A 20,057-nucleotide genomic window follows, 5' to 3' on the forward strand; every position below is an offset into this window, starting at 1 on the left:
ATTATGCATTTTCCGGCACTAACCTATTGACGAGATGCCGAAGAGCCGATTCTGTCGTTTTCTGCTGTTTTTGGTTTCGAAATCCTAGTAAGGAAATATTCTCGGAATTGGACGAAATCAACGCCCAGGGTCCTATTTTTGCACGAAGCTTCTAGAAGACCGAAGAGGAAACGAAGTGGGGCCACGAGGCGACGACACGCTAGGGCGGCGCGGCCTGGCCCCTGGCCGCGCCGGCCTGTTGTGTGGGTCCCTCGTGACGCCCCCTGACCTGCCCTTCCGCCTACTTAAAGCCTCCGTCGCGAAACCCCCAGTACCGGGAGCCACGATACGGAAAACCTTACAGAGACGCCGCCGCCGCCAATCCCATCTCGGGGGATTCAGGAGATCGCCTCCGGCACCCTGCCGGAGAGGGGAATCATCTCCCGGAGGTCTCTTCATCGCCATGATCGCCTCCGGATTGATGTGTGAGTAGTTCACCCCTGGACCATGGGTCCATAGCAGTAGCTAGATGGTCGTCTTCTCCTAATTGTGCTATCATGCTCGATCTTGTGAGCTGCCTATCATGATCAAGACCGTTTCTTTGTAATCCTACATGTTGTGTTTGTTGGGATCCGATGGATATTGAATACTATGTCAAGTTGATTATCAATCTATCATATATGTTGTTTATGTTCTTGCATGCTCTCCGTTGCTAGTAGAGGCTCGGCCAAGTTGATACTTGTGACTCCAAGAGGGAGTATTTATGCTCGATAGTGGGTTCATGCCTCTATTAAATCCGGGACGATGTGACGAAAGTTCTAAGGTTGTGGATGTGATGTTGCCACTAGGGATAAAACATTGATGCTTTGTCTAAGGATATTTGTGTTGATTACATTACGCACCATACTTAATGCAATTGTCTGTTGCTTGCAACTTAATACCGAAAGGGGTTCGGATGATAACCTGAAAGTGAACTTTTTAGGCATAGATGCATGTTGGATGGCGGTCTATGTACTTTGTCGTAATGTCCCGATTAAATCTCATAGTACTCATCATGATATATGTATGTGCATTGTTATGCCTTCTTTATTTGTCAATTGCCCAACTGTAATTTGTTCACCCAACATGCTATTTATCTTATGGGAGAGACACCGCTAGTGAACTGTGGACCCCGGTCTATTCTTTACATCCGAAATACAATCTACTTGCAATACTTCTTCTTTCTTGTTCTTCGCAAACAATCATCTTCCACACAATACGGTTAATCCTTTGTTCACAGCAGGCCGGTGAGATTGACAACCTCACTCGTTACGTTGGGGCAAAGTACTTTGGTTGTGTTGTGCGGGTTCCACGTTGGCGCCGGAATCCCTGGTGTTGCGCCGCACTACACTTCGCCGCCATCAACCTTCAACGTGCTTCTTGGCTCCTCCTGGTTCGATAAACCTTGGTTTCTTTCTGAGGGAAAACTTGCTACTGTCTGCATCACACCTTCCTATTGGGGTTCCCAACGGACGTGTGTTAATTGCACGCATCAATGCCGGAGTAGGGAGAGGATGGAGGAGGGCGCATGGGCGGACTCAAGTGTAGCTGAGTGGGTGCATAGCCCCCCCCCCCCCCCTCCCCCCTCAAAATTTTGAATCCTTTTATTATTTGTTCATATTTGAAGGAAATATCTTCAGATTTTGCAAACTTTTACAAAGAGTGCCCCTACTCATATAATATTTTATGGGTCCGCCCCTGGGAAGGCGGAGGGTGGGAAAGACAAGGCGCGCCTCCGGCAACTTATTCGGGAGGTCGCTCGCCAGTTCTGATCATAGTCGTCTGCTCTTGCATTTCGGAAAGAAGAAGCTCACGTCGTACCGGTTTGGGTTTCTTCGGGACCCAAATTTCAGGCAAATAAGGAGCTTTCTCGCCCTCCGTATTGTGGATTGAAGAAAACGCATGTGGGCGGAGTTGAACTGGAATTGCCCCCGGTTTCTAGTCTTTAATTTCACGCGTAACCAAACGGTTGAATTAGAGGTGCAAATTTCAATTCATCAATTCAAGACCAAATTTTATGCATCCAAGCTAAGCATTTGAACCAGCTAATGTGGAATTCAGCGACGGTGGAAGATTTGGCTGCCGGCAACCGGCGGGCACCGGAAGACGGCGACGTGAACAATGCCGTAGGCGAGAGAAAGGAGCCAAATTTTACTGCACCGTGTATCTCGTCGATCGGCCTTCGTGTATAATATCCACACATGCTGCCACCAAAATCAATGATGATTACAATTTATGTGATACGATTGTACGGGCATATGGTCATTGGCCCCTCGAAAATTGTAGGGCCAACAAGAACTGGCAATCTAATCTAAAATATTATCTGAAAAGATTCCCTGTCCGGCACAAGGACGATGTCAGGATATGATATGGTTGATCTTGGATGATCCTCTCCAAATTCGAGAAACATGGTCGAAAGAGAGATGAAGGTACCTAGCACTCATGATGTGTATATAAAATTTGTGTGGAAAAAATAAACACTGATGTTTTTGAACCGTTACATAGCCCCGTTTTCAAATGTGGTCTTATATTAAGGGCCTTCCGAACAAAACAAACAAACCATGGATGCACATAAGAATGGTGCAAAATGATAACCCACGAAAATTCATCTAACTGTGAGAATATTAAAGTAATTAGATAAACTGGTTTATCTTTTGTTTTTTGCATGGACAGGTGATCATGTTAGTTGATGATACTTACACCTTTGTTTATCGATAATCCATTCCCCTTACACTTTACTTGTGTTATAACTTTTTTTAAGCCACATGATTAAGGCAAAAACACCCTCGAAATCTTAACTTGTTCATTTAGTCTGGTTTTTCACATCCAAAGGTTGAGAGAAATTGGGAAATAATGGCCAGCCTTTGGAATGCTATTGTTTAGGAACATATAAAAAAAACACCCAAGTATGAATTTGTTTTCCTTCTATTCAACAAAATAGCATATGAAATAATGAATTATTTATCCACTCTTGCACGTACACGGCATAAAGAACCGCAAAAAAATCGAGGGGTGTCATTCCTAGCATTTCTACAACTATGTTTTTTTTTCACATTGTCGACATACTTACACAGTTCCTATCAAGACTGGAGTTGTGGAGTTTCAACACTGCCGAAGTCAATGTCGACATCTCACTATCATCAATAACGTTCATTTACACATCAAGAATGATCTGCGCAAGTGAAATTATTAAGGCATCGAACCTAGGGTTTCATCCTCGGTGGGTTGTGGATATAGGCGGTGCAAATTTTCGACTCCTAGGGTACCCTCCGACCTTCTCTATTTCAATCTAATTTTTAGGAGGGATGCGTTTGTTGTTAATTTAGTTGATTTTGTTGAACAAAATAAGGTCAGAGAGTGCCCTAAGGTTCACCAATTGGCATCCTTAGTTGTGTACAAGATGACAACACTAACCGTAAAATTAAAATGATTGCTTATGAGGTTTAAATCGAACTTATTTTGTATAAAAAAGAAAATTTTCACTTGAGTAATTCAGCTTGCGAGAGGGGCCTATCTAAAAAATGCAAGGCCAGATCCCACTTTCTTTAATCGAGCGGGCAAGGGATCGCAAACATCTTTTCTTTTCAGAGAAAAGGTTTTCAAAAGATATCCCGAAGGGGTCTTAGGTAAGGTAAGGAGTGACATAAGGGTTATGAAAGCTTACTACTTCATCCACTTCGGCTTGAAAGGATTATGAAAGCTTGCAAGTAAGGGCTATGATTGCATATTATAATGAAGCAAACAAATCGTAGCAGTTATGTTTCGCCGGTGTGAATTTTGAGTATTTCAGCTTGCAAGTGAGGGTTGAAAAATCTTACTACTTCAGCCACTTTACGACATTTGAGTTATGTCCCGAGTTTACATGTCCTAAATATTATTTTATTTACGGACACACTTACAAGTTAATAATCAATATTGGAGTCGTGGAGTTTCAAGACTGCCGAAGTTAATGTACACATCTTACTATCAGCTATAACATTCCTTTACACATCAAGAATGATTTGCATAAGTGAGATTATTCAGGCATCGAACCTAGGGTTTCATCCTTGGTGGGTTGTGGATAGAGGTGAAAATTTCCGGCTCCTAGGGTACCCTTCGACCCTCTACTTCAATCTAATTTTTAGGAGGGATGTATTTGTTGTAAATTTAGTTCATTTGATCGAGCTAAATAGGGCTAGAGAACACCCTAAGGGTGGTCAATTGGCATCCTTAGTTGAGAAGACCACCACACTAACCATAAAATTAATGGTTGCTCACGAGGTATAAAACAAACTTATTCTATATAAAAATAGAAAGGATATTTGAGTATTTCAGGTTGCGAGTAATGTTTATGAAAGCTTACTACTTCATCCACTGCATGTTGCGAGTAAGGTTTATGAAAGCTTGAAGCAAGAAAATTCTAGCGTTTCCTTTTTACCGGTGTGAATTTTAGGTATTCCAGCTTGCAAGTGAGGGCTATGGAAGCTTACTATTTCATCCACTTCAGGACATTTGAGTTATGACCGGGGTTTACATATCCTAAGTGTTATCTTATTTACGGTGCCCAATGTACGTCATCATCATATCTTCTGCATAATGCATAATGAGTCAGTATGATCGATGTATGTACTATGAGGTTTTGTGATGTCACCAAGCATAAAATCTATTTTAATTTTTTCTCTTAATCCATAAAAAAAATTAACAAGTGTTCAGAAAGAAAGGTAGAGTAATAGGACCCCAAAAAATCGCCGGTGAACTCTCAAGTCAATGTTAGCTAGTTAGGAACAACAACATCTTGAATTTTCAATCTACGGGATGGTAATCTTCACAATCCAAAATACTTCTAGACCTGAATAATTATCCATTGTCCACACGATGTTGATCGCTGAAGACAAAACCTACATCTCCAAAGACGCAACCCTGTTTGCACATAGCCATTCATCCCTTCATGACGTGCCCACCAATCCATTCGGCCTTGTCCTTGACGACAGCGATACTATTGAATTATCGGTCTAGGCTCCTAAAAAATTCTCAAGTGTATATATTTTTTGAACCAAGAACAAAATTCATCATCTTCGCAAGATGTCAATTGTAAAACATGATATAATTCATTTTTATTATACCCATCTTTCCCCCTCGCTCACACTCAACCGTGTTTGGACGCTGGCCCGACGAACGCCGTCCAGATTCAACGAACGCCGTTCCCCGCCGTGCCGTGCCAACGCCCGGTCCACGTGCACCAGCGAGCAGCCTCAAGGCTTCGAGCGCACCTCGGCCCGGACCCACCCGCAGCGTCACGGCTCACGGTAGACCCGGCGTTCGGACCCAGGCCTGTCCCATTCTCCCCTTCTCCGCCACCACCACCAACCTCAGCCTGTATAAAATCTCGCCGCCTCCGCCCAGTTCTTGTTCCAGCTCCTGCTCCACTTCCAGCAGCCGCCGCTTCCAGGAGAATCACTTCCCTGCCAGAGTTCCAGATCGGTAACTATGACTGACAGGATCCCTTTCCTCTTGCAGTTACTGACAGAATTTCTTTCTTTCTTTCTTTGTTTCTTGATTGATTGATTTCTATTTTTCTTTCTGCGAAGCTTGTTGACGGCCGGATGGGGGAGGCGTCATCACCGGCGATCGCCAACGACGTCACCGAGGTGAGCGCCCGCGTCCTCTACCGATTCTCGCCGCGCTGGATTGGAAGGCAGGTGGTTGATTCTTGCGTACTCTGTTTTCCGATGTGTAGCTGATCGGGAACACGCCGCTGGTGTACCTCAACACGGTCACCCATGGATGCGTGGCGCGCGTCGCCGCCAAGCTCGAGTCCATGGAGCCCTGCTCCAGCGTCAAGGACAGGTGGGTGTCGCCGCCGCTATGCTAATTAATAGACCCCTCCCTCCCTCCCTCCCTTGTTTTAGAATCTCTTTGGCTTGGGCTATGTGTGACAGTCAGTATAGTTGCTCCTGCTAGCTCTGGTTGAAAGGTGATGTGGCTGTTAGTTTCGATCCGTGTTTTGTTAGTCCAGAGTTTTGGTTAGGCTTCCTATTTCAGTGTGTTCGCTGTGGTAAGATAGGTGATTTTGGTTCATCATTCTGTAATTTGTTTTGTTAAGAAGATTGGAGCTCAAGATTTCTTCTGTATGCTGATGTGTTTGTGCTTGTACAGGATTGGATACAGCATGATCACTGATGCAGAGGAGAAGGGGTTCATAACCCCAGGCACGGTGAGTAAAATCAAATCGGCACTCAGCCCCCCCTTTTGACTGTTGTTCTTCCCTGTTTTATAGTTTATACCATTTGGGAGTGGTTTGGTGTTACAAACAATTATTTCCTCTTCCTGGAATACAATTATCACTTGTGATTTTGGTTTGAATTACCTGTAACTTGATTGGCTTCAGTTCAGTAGAGAACACAAAAGGTATTCGGGCGGTCGGAAACATGCGTAGGCTGCATTACTGTGCATGGCCATGAGCCCGGTTTGCTGAAGAATGTGATTTATATTGTAGATTTAGTGTGGTGGTAGAAAATCACAAGTCACAAACACTGGTTTATTAAAAGAACTAAATGTATTCTCAGAAAGGAAGGAGGCTGAGGGTGAGACGTACAACAAGTCAATGGAATTTAGTCTCTTCCAGTTGAATTCAGTAGTTAATTACGGCATGACTCACTTGGCATGACCAATTTGTGTTCCTTCACGTATGCTGTTTGACCATTTATATCTGAGTAATCTATCTGGCAGTGTCTAGAGTCTAATGTTCATGTATCTGGCTCTGATTGCCGGTATTATTCATTTTCTCCTACTCCTAATTGTTTGACTTGTGAAGATGCTTGGCCTAAGTATTTTATGTCCACTATCCATGAGCTCATTGGTTCAGCTTAGCTTTCCAACTAGGTTTCGTAGAACCTATCTATTTAATATTTCAGAATGTTTTTGATGAATGATGGTATGTTGCCCCTTATTACCAAGCTTGACATTATAACTGTGAATCTAGCCATTTGATTCAGTCTAATAAGTATTAATCTTTTATTTGGTAGCGAGCTTTTTCTACAAGCTGCTAGCAGAACTACATTTATACTAAAAAAATATCAGAATGCTAGGACCTGGTTTTGCTGATCTTGTGCTTTCCACATGAATGCCAGAGTGTGCTGATTGAACCAACCAGTGGAAACACAGGCATTGGACTGGCCTTCATGGCTGCTGCAAAGGGTTACAAACTTGTACTTACGATGCCTGCCTCCATGAGTATGGAGAGGAGAATCATATTGAAGGCTTTTGGTGCTGAACTGATCCTTACTGACCCACTCTTGGGAATGAAAGGAGCTGTCAAAAAGGCTGAAGAGCTGGCAGCAAAGACACCCAACTCGTACATCCTTCAGCAATTCGAGAATGCTGCTAACCCAAAGGTGCAGCACAATTTATCATTTATGTTTGAAGACCATCTTTATACTCGAGTTGCCACTTCTCAGATTTGAATATCTCGTGCAGATTCACTACGAGACAACTGGGCCTGAAATCTGGAAAGGCACAGGAGGGAAAATTGATGGCCTTATATCTGGCATTGGGACAGGTGGTACCATTACTGGATCCGGACGATACCTCAAAGAGCAAAATCCTAATATTAAAGTAAGCACTACCAATTATGCTACAACGGTAGCAGGCAACTTTGACTAACCAACATTTCATCATTCTTCATGTACGAGAAGTAGTTTCTGATTTGATTGTGTTTCCTTATGTTAGTTATATGGTGTGGAGCCGACAGAGAGTGCTGTCTTAAATGGTGGAAAGCCTGGTAATCTTTTGCTTCTCTACTATACTCTATTTCTTCAAATAATTCATCTCATTCTCTTGTGCTTGTTTTCGGAGTAATCGCACTAATTTTTTCCCCCACGTTTACTAGAAGTTAAGAAAAAACTCATTAGGAGTTTCCCTTTTGTGTTGCCTTATATCTTGTCAATATGTTTGAAATATAAGTAATAATTATCAGATGCTTAACCATTATAAATGCGACCTCATGATAAAAAGCAAGATATCCCAGTTAGGAAGAGGAACCTTCAGGACCAGTTTGCACCAAAAATACTCTGCTTTGTTTCTTGACACTGCCTGTTCTGGACTCATGAGACCCAAATTCTTGTAAGCAGGGCCACACAAGATCCAGGGAATTGGAGCTGGTTTTATCCCTGGTGTCTTGGACGTTGACATCATTGATGAAACCATACAAGTGAGTTTCATCTTTTATTAAGTTGTATTGTAGAGAAGGCATTATATGAGCAATTTTGTGCCACGTTCTGTTATGCTTAGTTGCTACTTTTACCTTTCTCTTGTGAGACTAGAAGTTTGTCTAATAGTACTCTGGAAAAGATACTAGAAGTTTGATGGATATTTCTTGTTTGTCTTTACATACTGCTCTGCTTCTTTTACCTTGTGTAACCTTTTGGTCATTCAAATTGTTTGGCAGGTTTCAAGTGATGAATCTATTGAGATGGCCAAGTCCCTTGCTCTGAAAGAAGGATTGCTGGTGGGATTTCTGTCCGACATTTATCGTCCGTATGGATCATGCAGAATCATATATTTGCCTCAGCCATTGACAATCTAAATGTGTGTAGGTTGGAATATCTTCTGGCGCTGCTGCGGCTGCAGCAATCAAGGTTGCTCAGAGGCCTGAGAATGCAGGAAAACTTTTTGTCGTAAGTGACACATTTCCTCCTGGGAGTTTCTAGCATATGCTGCCATAATCTTTTAAGCACTAAAAAAATCGATATAATGTAGTACAACAGATTTACGTTTGCATGCCCTATAGGGAAACATCTGTATTTTTCAGCTGTTATACTGCAAACTAACATACTCCACCATGTGAAGAGAGACTTTTAGCAACGATTTACACATTGTTTCAGTCATTTCATTTTCACTATTCCAAGGTTGACATTTTACACTATATGTAGGTTGTATTCCCGAGCTTCGGAGAACGCTACCTCTCGTCGGTGCTCTTCCATTCCATCAAGAAGGAGGCTGAGAGCATGGTGGTCGAGTGACCATCGAGTCCTAAACCGCGAAACTGCTAGAACTATTTTCGGATGACGATCTCTCTGTCCCTAGGAGTCAGGCAGAAATAAAGCTTTGGTGTCTCTGCTTGTGTTGGTCCGACATACAAGTCCTATCAAGCTTTGGTGTCAAGTTTAATTCCACTTTGTGTAGCAAGCATTGGATAATACTTTCATACTTTGTGTCGACCTTCTGCTGTTTTCCAATTTGCATTCTCTCTCTCCCCTGTACATTGAACTCCTCAGTGGTCAAGCCGGTGTGAAAATAAAGTATCATGGTGCCCTACATGTCAGAATGTTCATTTTTGTAGGAAAAAATAGTTCACATAGAATGTCAAACAGTAGTGCTGAATTATTGGTGTTCCTAGTCCTTGCTTGCGGCTAGCTGCTAGGGCTTGACAGGACAAAAAGGTGTGATGCAGAGGCTATGTTCATGCTCCGGTGACTGTACTGGGAAGTGCTGTTTCCATGCCACAATGGGGTACACATCATGCATTGCATTGATTCTAGGAACCAAGTACTACTGTTGGCCTTCCATGTGCAACTAGATAATGTTTATGTCATCTGGGCATATAAATATCTGATATTGGCATGGCTGACAACTTGGCATGTTGAGGGAGTTTGTGCACGTGGCTGCTCATGTAGATACTTGAACTTTATTTCTACCAGCTCTAGTACTTTATTTCATACAAGTAGAACTTCCCTAGCTTCAACACAGTGACAAGGCTGGCTCAGCACAAATATCGGGTGCTTTGAGAGCATCTCCAGTGCTTTGAAAGAGCATCTCCAGAAGCGTCCCCGGCACCGGATCGACCATTTGGGGAACGTGTTTTGTTCATGCCGCATTTGTGGGACGTCGCTCCCGAGCCACGTCCTACAAACGCTGCCCCCAAACTTATTTTATAGGGTTTTCGAAAACACAATCATTTATTAAATATATCATACAAATAAATATATTTGTCAAAATTGTTTTCAAATTAAAATACAACAAATAATAAAACAGCTAAACAAATGTAATAAATGGGATTAGACCAAGGCGTCGCGGCATTTGCTGATAATCCTTTGATCCTCCGCATATGTTCAACGAGATCATTTTAAAGTTGCTTGTGAATATTGATATCACGGATCTCTGCGTGCATTGCGAGGAAATCAGCAAAATCTACAGACAACTCATAATCAACCTCCGTAAGAGGGCCCTGACACTCATAGGGACCAACATGTCTCCTAACATGATTCTTGCGGTCATCCTCGATGATCATGTTGTGCATGATCGTACAAGGCTGCATCACCTCCCACATTTGGTCATGAGACCAGCTTAGAACAGGGTACCGGACAATTGCAAATTGAGTTTGAAGCACACTAAATACCCGCTCGACATCCTTCCTGCAAACCTCCTGTCGCGAAGCAAAGTGTCAATTCTTCTGACCCGATGAAGCCGGGATTGTTTTGACAAAAGTAGCCCATTTTGGATATATACCATCGGCTAGATAATATCCTTTGGTATATTCGTGGCCATTGATCTCATAGTTGCATGGTGGAGCATGACCTTCCACTAGTTTGCTGAACACCGAATACTGCTGCAACACCTTGATGTCATTGTGTGATCCCGCCATGACAAAGAAAGAATGCCAAATCCACATGTCATAATCTGCCACAGCTTCAAGCACCACACTGCAATATCCCCTGCGCCCTTTGTATATAGCTTGCCAAGCAAACGGGCAGTTCTTCCATGACCAGTGCATGCAATCGATGCTTCCAAACATCCTAGGGAATCCTCTCGCAACATTTTGTGTCATGATCCTTACAGTCTCTTCTTCAGTTGGCCCTCTCAAGTAGTATTTGACAAACTTTCCCCCCACAACTCGGCAAAATTTGTACATGCACTCAATGGCAGTAGACTCACTCATGCGAAGGTAGTCGTCCTGTGTATCGGCTCAGAAGAGATCTGCCGTCGAAACGGTCTGCAAATCAAGCGGCGGCGGAGGAGTGGGAGGCGCGGGAGGGAAGACGCGATGAGAAATAAAAGGCGCAAACCAACGGTTATGGAAGTGGTCGCCGACAGGTGGGAGCCCGCCACGCTTTTCGTTGTGTTCGGCATGCACGGAGCGGCCCTGTGTAGCAGGGACGGGCTCGGGTCGCCGGACACCATATTGGGCCGCGTCGGACTGGGAACGAAATTTTGTCGGGCGCGCCCCAAATCTCATTAGGGACCGCTTTGGGGGACGAGGCTAGAGATGCTCTTACTACTTATTATTACTACACTAAGTAAGGTCAAAAAGAAGAAGAAAAAAAATATGTGCATTAGAAAGGGCTGAACTTGTAGGCGATTTACACAAAAATAACTCTTTTCTGAAACTATAGCACATACTGACCTCTCGGGCAAACTATTTCACCCATCTAACCCTTTTGTGTGGCGCTCCTCCCATGGGCGCCACACCTGACCGAGTGGCGCCCGTGTGGCCGGCGCCACACTCCCATCCGACGTGGCGCCCTGGACGTTGAGGTATGCTCGAATTCGACGTGGTAGGATGTGTGGCGCCGCCCACATCGGCCACACTTTGAAAGTGTGGCGCCCATGGCAGGGGCGCCACACATCCTGTTATGTTTGCACAAAACATACTGTAAGACATTTGTCTAGGGACTTAGCCGTTTTGGCGACCCTGTTTGTGTGGCGCCGACGCCATGGGCGCCACACTTCACCATGTGGCGCCGACACCACGGGCGCCACACAAAGGGGCTCGCCAAAACGGCTAAGGACTCAGCGTCCGGAGCCCCTGGATGTTTTCGACGTAAAAGTTGATATAAGTTGACATGTGTGGCGCCGACGCCATGGACGCCACACTTCAGCATGTGGCGCCGGCGGCACGGGCGCCACACAAAGAGACTCGCCAAAACGGCTAAGGACTAATCGTCCGGAGCCCCTGGATGTTTTCGACGTGTAAGGTGATATAAGTTGACATGTGTGGCACCGACGCCATGGGCGCCACACTGTGCAATGTGGCGCCTATGCCATGGGCGCCACACATTGACTTGTGCTAAACCATGTTATATTCTACCATATTCCAATAGTTTTGAATACAACATTGACTTGCACAGAATATGTACGACACAACATAATGGTTCAAATAACAAATAAGGTTCGACGACATCAAGGTTCCAATTACAATAAGGTTCAGCGACATGAAGGTTCGAGAAGATCAAGTTTCACACAACATCATGGTTCGACAACATAAAGGTTTGACAACAAGAACATAGCCAAAGGGACATCACTGCGTGGCAAAGGCTCCCTTCCCCCTCGCCTTCTTCTTTTTAGATTCTTCCGCCAGTTCTTCCTTCTCCCTTATGTCCCGAGCCAACTGAACCACGGAGTCGAAGAAATGGTGGCGCTCCTCCATCCTTGAAGCTTCCGCTTGAGCTCTTTCCTCCTTTATGCGGTCTGCCTCCTTAGCAGTTCCTCTGAATTTTTTCCCTCCATAGACGGTCCCGTTCGGCCTGAAGCTTCTCATTGTTCTCAATGTCTACAAATGCAAAAGCCAGTGGTAGTAAATGGTTGCTCGCATCATTTGCTATTGCCACCAATAGTGTGCCCTTGTATTGCCCGGTCAAGAAGGTACCATCCACGGCTATGACCGGCCTACAATGTTCGAATGCCCTCGTGCATTGCTGGAATAACCAAAATGCACGGTGAAATACCCTCACTCTTTTACCTTCATGCAATGTCATTTTGGTTGCGGAAGGCTCCACCACATGCACCATGCCCGGGTTAGTTGCGGCCATCGCTAACAACAACCTAGGGACTCGGTTGTATGCTTCCTCCCAATCACCATACAACATCTTGAATGCGGCTTGTTTGGCCTTCCATGCCTTCCCATACTTGACATCGTAGTCAAAGCGGGATTTCACCGTATCTTGCACGGACCTAATGCTCATGGTAGGAAGTGATGATATCTCCGCCGAGAGCTTGTATGCAATGAACTCGGATGTGAGTTAACGGTGGTCCGGCTGCGCATCCTTGCCATCAAGCTTCGGCCCCCGGCACATGTGAGTGGCTACACAACTTGTGATGTGCCAAGAGGGCCCTTTTTTGAAAGGTCTTGCATGGACAACCCATGGGCACCTTTTATCCACACATTTTAGCGTGTACTGCTTCTTCAAGTCCGAGTGCACAACGATGTAAGGGCGATGATGCTTAATCGAGAACTCCTTCAACCATATCTTCAATTCCAAGAAGGTATCAAACGTGAGCCCTTTAGAGATCATAGCCGTCCTACCATCCGCATCTCTTTTGGAAATTGTCCTAGCTCTAAGAAGTAAACTTTTGCCACCATCAACCACGGCTCCATCCGCAAGACTAACATCACGGAACAATGGTATCCGAATATCACGTCCGGTTACCTTCTTGAAGATCTCGGCTCTTTCGGCTTCCTTAGCCGTCAAGCCATCCACATCAAGTTCCTCTTCGGGTCCATCAACATCCGAGTCCGACGCATAGCATCGGGAATAAGGAATGGAGTGGTCCATCTCCTCTTGCGTCAAATATTTATCCAAATCACCGACATTGTTGTCATTCATCTCGATACCATCATCACCATCGTCATGCTCGTCATACTCCTTGTCCAACGGAGGTTGTTGGGCAATGGGAGATTGGACAATGGGAGATTGGGTGGCTTCTTCTTGGCTCATGGGTGATGAACTCCTCTCTTGAACGGGGGAGGAGTGTCGGTTAAGGTCAAGCTCGATACGAGCATCAACCGTCTTGGTTGCAAACAACTCCAAAGCCTTGTCTTGTGACTCGGCCACCGTCTCCTTGTAAACGGACCAACGTTGCTCGGAGTTGATACGCATTGTCTTCCAACGGGTGTGCATTCCAAACCCCACATTATGTCTTCCCTCTAGCTCAACACCATCATTTGGCTCATTCCAATTCAACTCAACCCTCACTTGTGCTACCACCTCCGCAAAGCTAGGGATAAGGTCAAACACCAAGTCAACCTCTTCCGGGTCCGGCTCTATATTTCCCTTCAAGAAAGCATCTTTGTCCACATGATGAATATGAACAATTCTTTCCATCCCCAAGCATTATGGGAACAACACATACACACATGTGTTCATTAGTTACCATAATCATCATAATCTACCCATACAAACTAGCACACTACCATTTCTCCTACTTCAACAACCCTAACATCCAACCAAATCCACATCCATCCTCAAATCAACCAAATCCACATCTAGGGTTTCACATGTAGATTCAACCAAATACACAAAATCAATGGATGAAAAGAAGGGGAACGGAGGAGATTACATCAAGGAACGGGTTGGGAACGATCTCCACGGACAGATCTGACGAAATTCAACGGATTTGAGTAGGGATTTGAGGGGGGAGAGAGAGAGCCGGCCGCCTTTCTTGAGGGAAGAAGAACAGAGAGGGGAGAATGGCTGGGTCGGGCTGGGGCAGGCTCGCGCGGCCACACATAACAGGATGTGTGGCGCCCCTGCCACGGGCGGCGGCGCCACACATCCTGCCACGTCGGATTCGAGCACACCTCAGCGTCCAGGGTGCCACGTTGAATGGGAGTGTGGCGCCGGCCACACGGGCGCCACTCGGTCAGGAGGGGCGCCACACAAAAGGGTTAGATGGGTGAAATAGTTTGCCCGAGAGGTCAGTCTGTGCTATAGTTTCAGAAAAGGGTTATTTTTGTGTAAATCGCCGAACTTGTACTGCTCCAAATATACATGGAGAGAGAAAATTTTGACATAAACAGCAAAAGATCCCTGATGGTGTAAGTGGAACAGCAGAAAGGCAGGCAAGACCTTTCCTTTCCTTTCACATGAAGAAGAAAGGAAAGAACGGACCTGCTTGCCCAACTGCATCATGGTCAATCATCACCACTGACTGAGCCATACAAAGTTGTCTCTGAATTATGACGAGAGAGCTTTGCTGCCTCAGACTTGGAGCAGGTTTGTTTCACGAATCCAGCCAGTACATTCTGATCTGGAGTACTATTTGACTCCCAGAAAGTAATGTTCTGTCATGGCAATGTTGCAGACTAACAATTTTGAAACAAGAAATTCAGATCCTGCATGGTCCAAACCTATCTGGTACTCAGGTTTACAAAAAGAAAAGAAATATATCTCTCATTACAAAAGCACACAGAGATTTCCACTTCTGGAAAGGAACAATGTAAAAAAGAACTGTGACCATGAACAACATACACAACACATTGCACCAGATATTACTTATCCAACATTTTATCTGCATTGACAATTGGCTTGTCTGATCATGCTGGGTACTTCTCTTGCAAAATTTTGTAACTAAAGAATTTCTGTTTCAGCCTAGAAAACAGTCAATGACAAACATATATGGTGGATGAACCACTTCTTTCACTAGTGCCAAGATCACATCATGCACAAGCACAACAGCAATTCAACTCTGAGGGAGGTGATCGCATAACGTTGCAATATAATGGCAGCATTAATAATATTGTAGCAACCAACCATCCGTAACAACGAATCCAAGACTAGAGAAATGTTCTCTGAAGCGAAAGAACTGCTAGAGCTAGAGCTAACAAAGAGTCTGAACTGAAGACCTAACTGGATTTTCGCATCCGCTTCTCTCATCATCTACACGACTACCAGCCAAATAGCTTCTAAAGCCCGACAGGTTCAGCAGAATATTCCTGATCACCAGCAGATCACATATCATCAACGGTCTTCCTCATCTGCATCACCTTCTTGTGAGAATTGGAGTGCATGAAGCTCACGAAGGTCGGGCTGTTGGCGGGCCTGTACTCTGGCAGCAGCCTGCCAGACTTGTACCTCACGCCACACGCATTGCATAGGCTCTTAGGCCCCAAGGGGCCGGTCCTCCACTGCGGGGTCTTGTAGGACATGCAGTGGGTGCACCTCTTCACTGGCTCCTCCGGTGGGAGCTCCTCGTTCACATATGTGGCCTTCTTGAACTTCCTCTTCGCCTGCTGAAACTCCTCATCCACAGGTGCAGCAGTCTTCTTGATCTTCCTCTTCTCCTGTGGAGGCTCATCATCATCTCCAAAATGTGTGGTCTTCTTGATCCTCCTCTTATCCTGGCCCCTTCCTTGATCTTGTTCCTCATAGATTTCTTAGCCGCAGCGCTCCATGGAAATGAACCCGTTCCCTGCCTTGAGCCTCAGGCTGCATGCGCTACACAATGGCATTGAACCCTGCCACTGTGGTGCTAGGTTGGACAAACAAATGCTACACCTCCTCACCACCTGTTCTTGTTGGAACTGCATTGGTGCAGTCATATTGAGCTTATATTCTTCCTCATGTTCCTGTTGTTGGACAAGTTCTTGGTCTTTCTCTTTCTTGGGGAGGATGAGCTCACTCTCTGCTAGCCAATCCTTCTGATCAAGTAGTAGTGGTGGCTCAACAAACACCGTGACATAGTGTTCTTCATCGCTCTCTCTTATAACAGAGGCCAGGCTTCTTTTCTTTCTTCTGGGATTGGAAGATGAAGGATGTGGTAATCCCGGTTTTCCAGCTGCTTGTTCTGGGGAGACAGGGTAGGATGCAGGTCTAGACAAACAGTCCTCTAAATAGCCGGAGAGCCACACTGTGTTGCTATCCTCGTTTTCCTGCAAATCAAAGAGTAGCACGTGGCATGTTAGATAAAATTGCAAAAGTGATTGTTTCTGAATCTATTTCTAGAAGGAATTACACAACTGTGAGGAAATATCCTTTTTCATAAAGGTTCTTTTCTACAATTTCTGCAACAAACAAGCATGTGAGGATAAAACAAACGGATGGAACTACAGGCAAGCCTTACTCGGTTAGGATTGCCCTTAGCAATATGGGCACACAAATAAAGTGAAGCAGAAGCATGGAGCAATCAATTTGGCCAATAGATTTCTGAAGAAAAACTATCAAAGAACAAACTCCTATAGATAGTCAACGTGTATTTTCTTTTGAACTACTGTATTTCCTAAGAACAAACCATCAAAGAACAAACATTATCCATGCGGAACTGCTTGGGGGAATTGCAAGTTATGAACCTAGGACTTCATGAAGAAAATGTAGGTTTCAATACCAATTTAATTTTCTGGAACATACTTTTGAACATAATGACAGGTCAAGCATTTACAATGCAATTAAGCACCACGGAACAGAAACCACCACAGTGGGCAGTTTCTCTCATCAGGATGCAATTGAACAGTTGAGTGGCAAAGGCTATGGCAAACTTTCAGTCACCCTGAATACGAGGAACTGAACTGATTCATGGAAAGATATCTCCTTAAATTCTTCAAGTGGGTTGTCAATGTTTCCAGTCCTAGAGTTTCAACTCGAATTGACACACAAAGCTACAATAACGAGGTGCTGGGTGCATTGCCAATGTTTCCAATCCTTGAGTTTCCACAGAAATTGACACAAAGCAAAAACTGAAGTGTCCCTTATTACACAAAGTTAAGATTGCTGAGTGCCATTGCCCTAAAGTTTCCACGCAAATTGATACAAAACTAGAATATCTCTGTCACAATCTGTATCAACAGTGAGTGCACTTGTGCAATGACAATGACAGGACGCCAGGAACATATGCAAATCGACATTGAAGGTCATCAGGACGCGCATTGTTTTTCCTCCAGGTGATGTCACAAGAAAGGAAACACCCGTATGCTACTTTTCCCAATGGGTAGATTGCAAGAATCCGGCATAAACCCTAGGGCGAGAAAAGAAAGGCACAACTGCTGCAGGGGAAAAATATCCCCTCGGCAGCCGACAGTTACCGTTGAATTTCTTCAACAAATTGCAAAATTATTCCCTCCAACCAATTTAATCTCCCAATAGATGGACGGACACAAACCTAAACAGACGGGTTAGAAAATTCCTCTGCCACGGAAGAACAGAGCAGTAAAAAAGCAAAACAGGAACAAAATCAGCATTTCTTTAATGTTGCAGTAATAGTTCATCCCGAAGTGGGGGAAGAACACAGATAAGGAACCAACAAAACCTAGGGCTCAAGCAGAAAACTGCACCTAAACCCCGTAATTCTTGGACTGGCGGCGCCTAAACCCCCAATAGTCCGAACCCCCAAAAAAGCATTGAAAAACCAAGAAGAGAACCCATCTTTCTTGCCACCGAAGCAAGCAACCGCAGCCCAAAGCCCTATTTCTGGGCAAGCAATACATAGAAGAATCCTAGGGGAACAAGAAAGCGGGAGGGGGGAGGGGGGAAAGAAACTGACCATGGCGGGCTCGTGGGGGAACAAGTCGCCCAGGCCGGCGGCGGCGGCCGCCGCCGCATTCGGTAGTCGGTGCACGTCCATGCTGCCCCAGGCAGCCGCCTCCAAGACGGCTGAAGCACGCAGGGAGGAGAGAGGGGGAGGGAGGGTAGAGAGAGAAAGAAGAGATAGAGAGAGGGTAGGGATTCCGCGAGCTTTTTGGCCCCGAGCGGAGGTTTTTATGGGGAAGAAGAGAGAACAGCTGTGGGGAGAGCGCGTTGGGGTTACGATTGTGTGCGCCGAAAAAGGCCGGATTTTTACCCCATTGGGAGAAAAAAGGCCCAAGACATGTCTCTCTTTTGCTTAGTCATGAGGTTTAGGGTTTGGGTGATTATAATTTGGGCGGTTGCACGGTTCAAAAAAAAATCATGGGGGGGTTTTAGGGTTTACCAATTGTTAGTTTGACATGCCAATTGTGTTTTGGTTGCTGGAGGGGTTTTTCTCGTTTGAGAAGATAATGATATTGTGAGGTTTATCTTGGGGTCAAAAAATCCATGACATGTGTTAAGCAAGAGAATTTTCTTAGTATGGTAATAAATATCCAAAACAGAATTGGCAACGATAATTTTTTTTTCATTAGTACCATACATGGCTCATGCCAGAAGGCTTCCCCGTCCTCTAGAAAACCCTAGCTGACATCTGACTATACCACGAGATTGTCGATTCCCCTCCACTCGGATTGCTACTCTAGCAGCGAGAGGCACCGGGGGCACTTGTTGTGGATGTTAGACATGGATTCAAGAATATAGTTTTAGGATTTTGTGGTGGCACCGTCTTGATCGGGTGGTTGTGCGTCAAATAAGGTCTCTCTAGCCGATCTCCTTCTCGATGACATGTTTGGCGGCATTGAGTAGCCAAAAGGAGCTGTTTAGTGTAGGGCGGTGCTTCGGCGTGGTTGTTCTTCATCGGCGGGTGATAGCAACAAAACTACGCGTATTTACCAACTTGTTGGGACGACAAGGGTCAAGTGATTAAACAAGCGTAATTTAACCCACATGAGTGACTCAAGAGTTTATATCAAACTCTCGGAGAAAATGGTTATATCCTTAATCCTCTTCAGTCAACCTAAAAATGCAAAAGAAATGGTTTTATGTCCCAACTCCACCGAGGTGTTTTGTCAAGCACAACTATTTATAAGCAATTTTTTAAATAAAGTCAAAAAAGTAAGTTGCCGAAATATATAGGGTTGTTGTGAGATAAGTGGCACAACACTCGCAAGAACTTCTCATCACATAAATAAAGTAAAGCTAGATATTTTGGATTGTCATGTTTAATTAAGGCTAGAACAAAAAAAATACAAAATAAAGTAAATGGTGTTTCTTATGGATTAAAATGGTATGGGATTCATGGTTTCACTTGACCTCTCTCATAAACATGGTTGCACACGAATATAGCAATAAATAACAAATTAAGAGTGACATCAAATTAACATGAAGTGATTGGTACACATTCATATGGGTATCACATCCTAGCATAGAGATGATGCAACACATCTCACTAATACTCCCTTGGAAGGGAAAACTCCTTCAACTAAGTTTAAGGTAAACAGAGTAGGGGCAAACAAGATCATGTAGACAATTACTATATGGGCAATAAGATATAAGAAATTATTTATCCCTAGTGAGGTGCCCAATGGAATTATGGAATGGTAAAAACCCCGTTTTTGGATGAGATAGAAACCTTCTTCCCTAGTATCAAAATTGTTTTAATTAGAGTTTTTAATACCATCATCGGAAAGACCTCTACATAAGCCCATACTTTCGCTTTTGGGAGCA

The 20,057-nt window shown here is 44.5% G+C and overlaps 1 protein-coding gene and 1 pseudogene across 1 annotated transcript; one reads left to right on the top strand and one right to left on the bottom strand.

The window, feature by feature from the left end:
* Nucleotides 1-5,386: 5,386 nt before the first annotated feature.
* Nucleotides 5,387-9,314, top strand: LOC124658246 (cysteine synthase). The gene is made up of 11 exons (XM_047196633.1): nt 5,387-5,478; nt 5,586-5,645; nt 5,735-5,844; nt 6,154-6,211; nt 7,128-7,391; nt 7,474-7,611; nt 7,726-7,777; nt 8,127-8,206; nt 8,444-8,503; nt 8,592-8,672; nt 8,928-9,314. Exons 2-11 carry the CDS (start codon nt 5,601-5,603, stop codon nt 9,015-9,017), a joined length of 978 nt encoding a protein of 325 aa, XP_047052589.1. The 5' UTR covers nt 5,387-5,478; nt 5,586-5,600; the 3' UTR covers nt 9,018-9,314.
* Nucleotides 9,315-15,469: 6,155 nt separating this feature from the next.
* LOC124653249 lies at nt 15,470-18,457 on the bottom strand (annotated as a pseudogene).
* Nucleotides 18,458-20,057: the final 1,600 nt, after the last annotated feature.

Source organism: Lolium rigidum, chromosome 5 (genome assembly GCF_022539505.1).
Source record: "Lolium rigidum isolate FL_2022 chromosome 5, APGP_CSIRO_Lrig_0.1, whole genome shotgun sequence".
Lineage (NCBI taxonomy): Eukaryota > Viridiplantae > Streptophyta > Magnoliopsida > Poales > Poaceae > Lolium > Lolium rigidum.

Coding starts and splice junctions, on each gene's coding strand:
- LOC124658246 (XM_047196633.1), top strand. CDS start 5,601: ATGGGGGAGGCGTCATCACCGGCGATCGCCAACGACGTCACCGAG. Junction 5,845..6,153: donor TGCTCCAGCGTCAAGGACAG/GTGGGTGTCGCC, acceptor GTGCTTGTACAG/GATTGGATACAGCATGATCA. Junction 7,778..8,126: donor CTTAAATGGTGGAAAGCCTG/GTAATCTTTTGC, acceptor TCTTGTAAGCAG/GGCCACACAAGATCCAGGGA.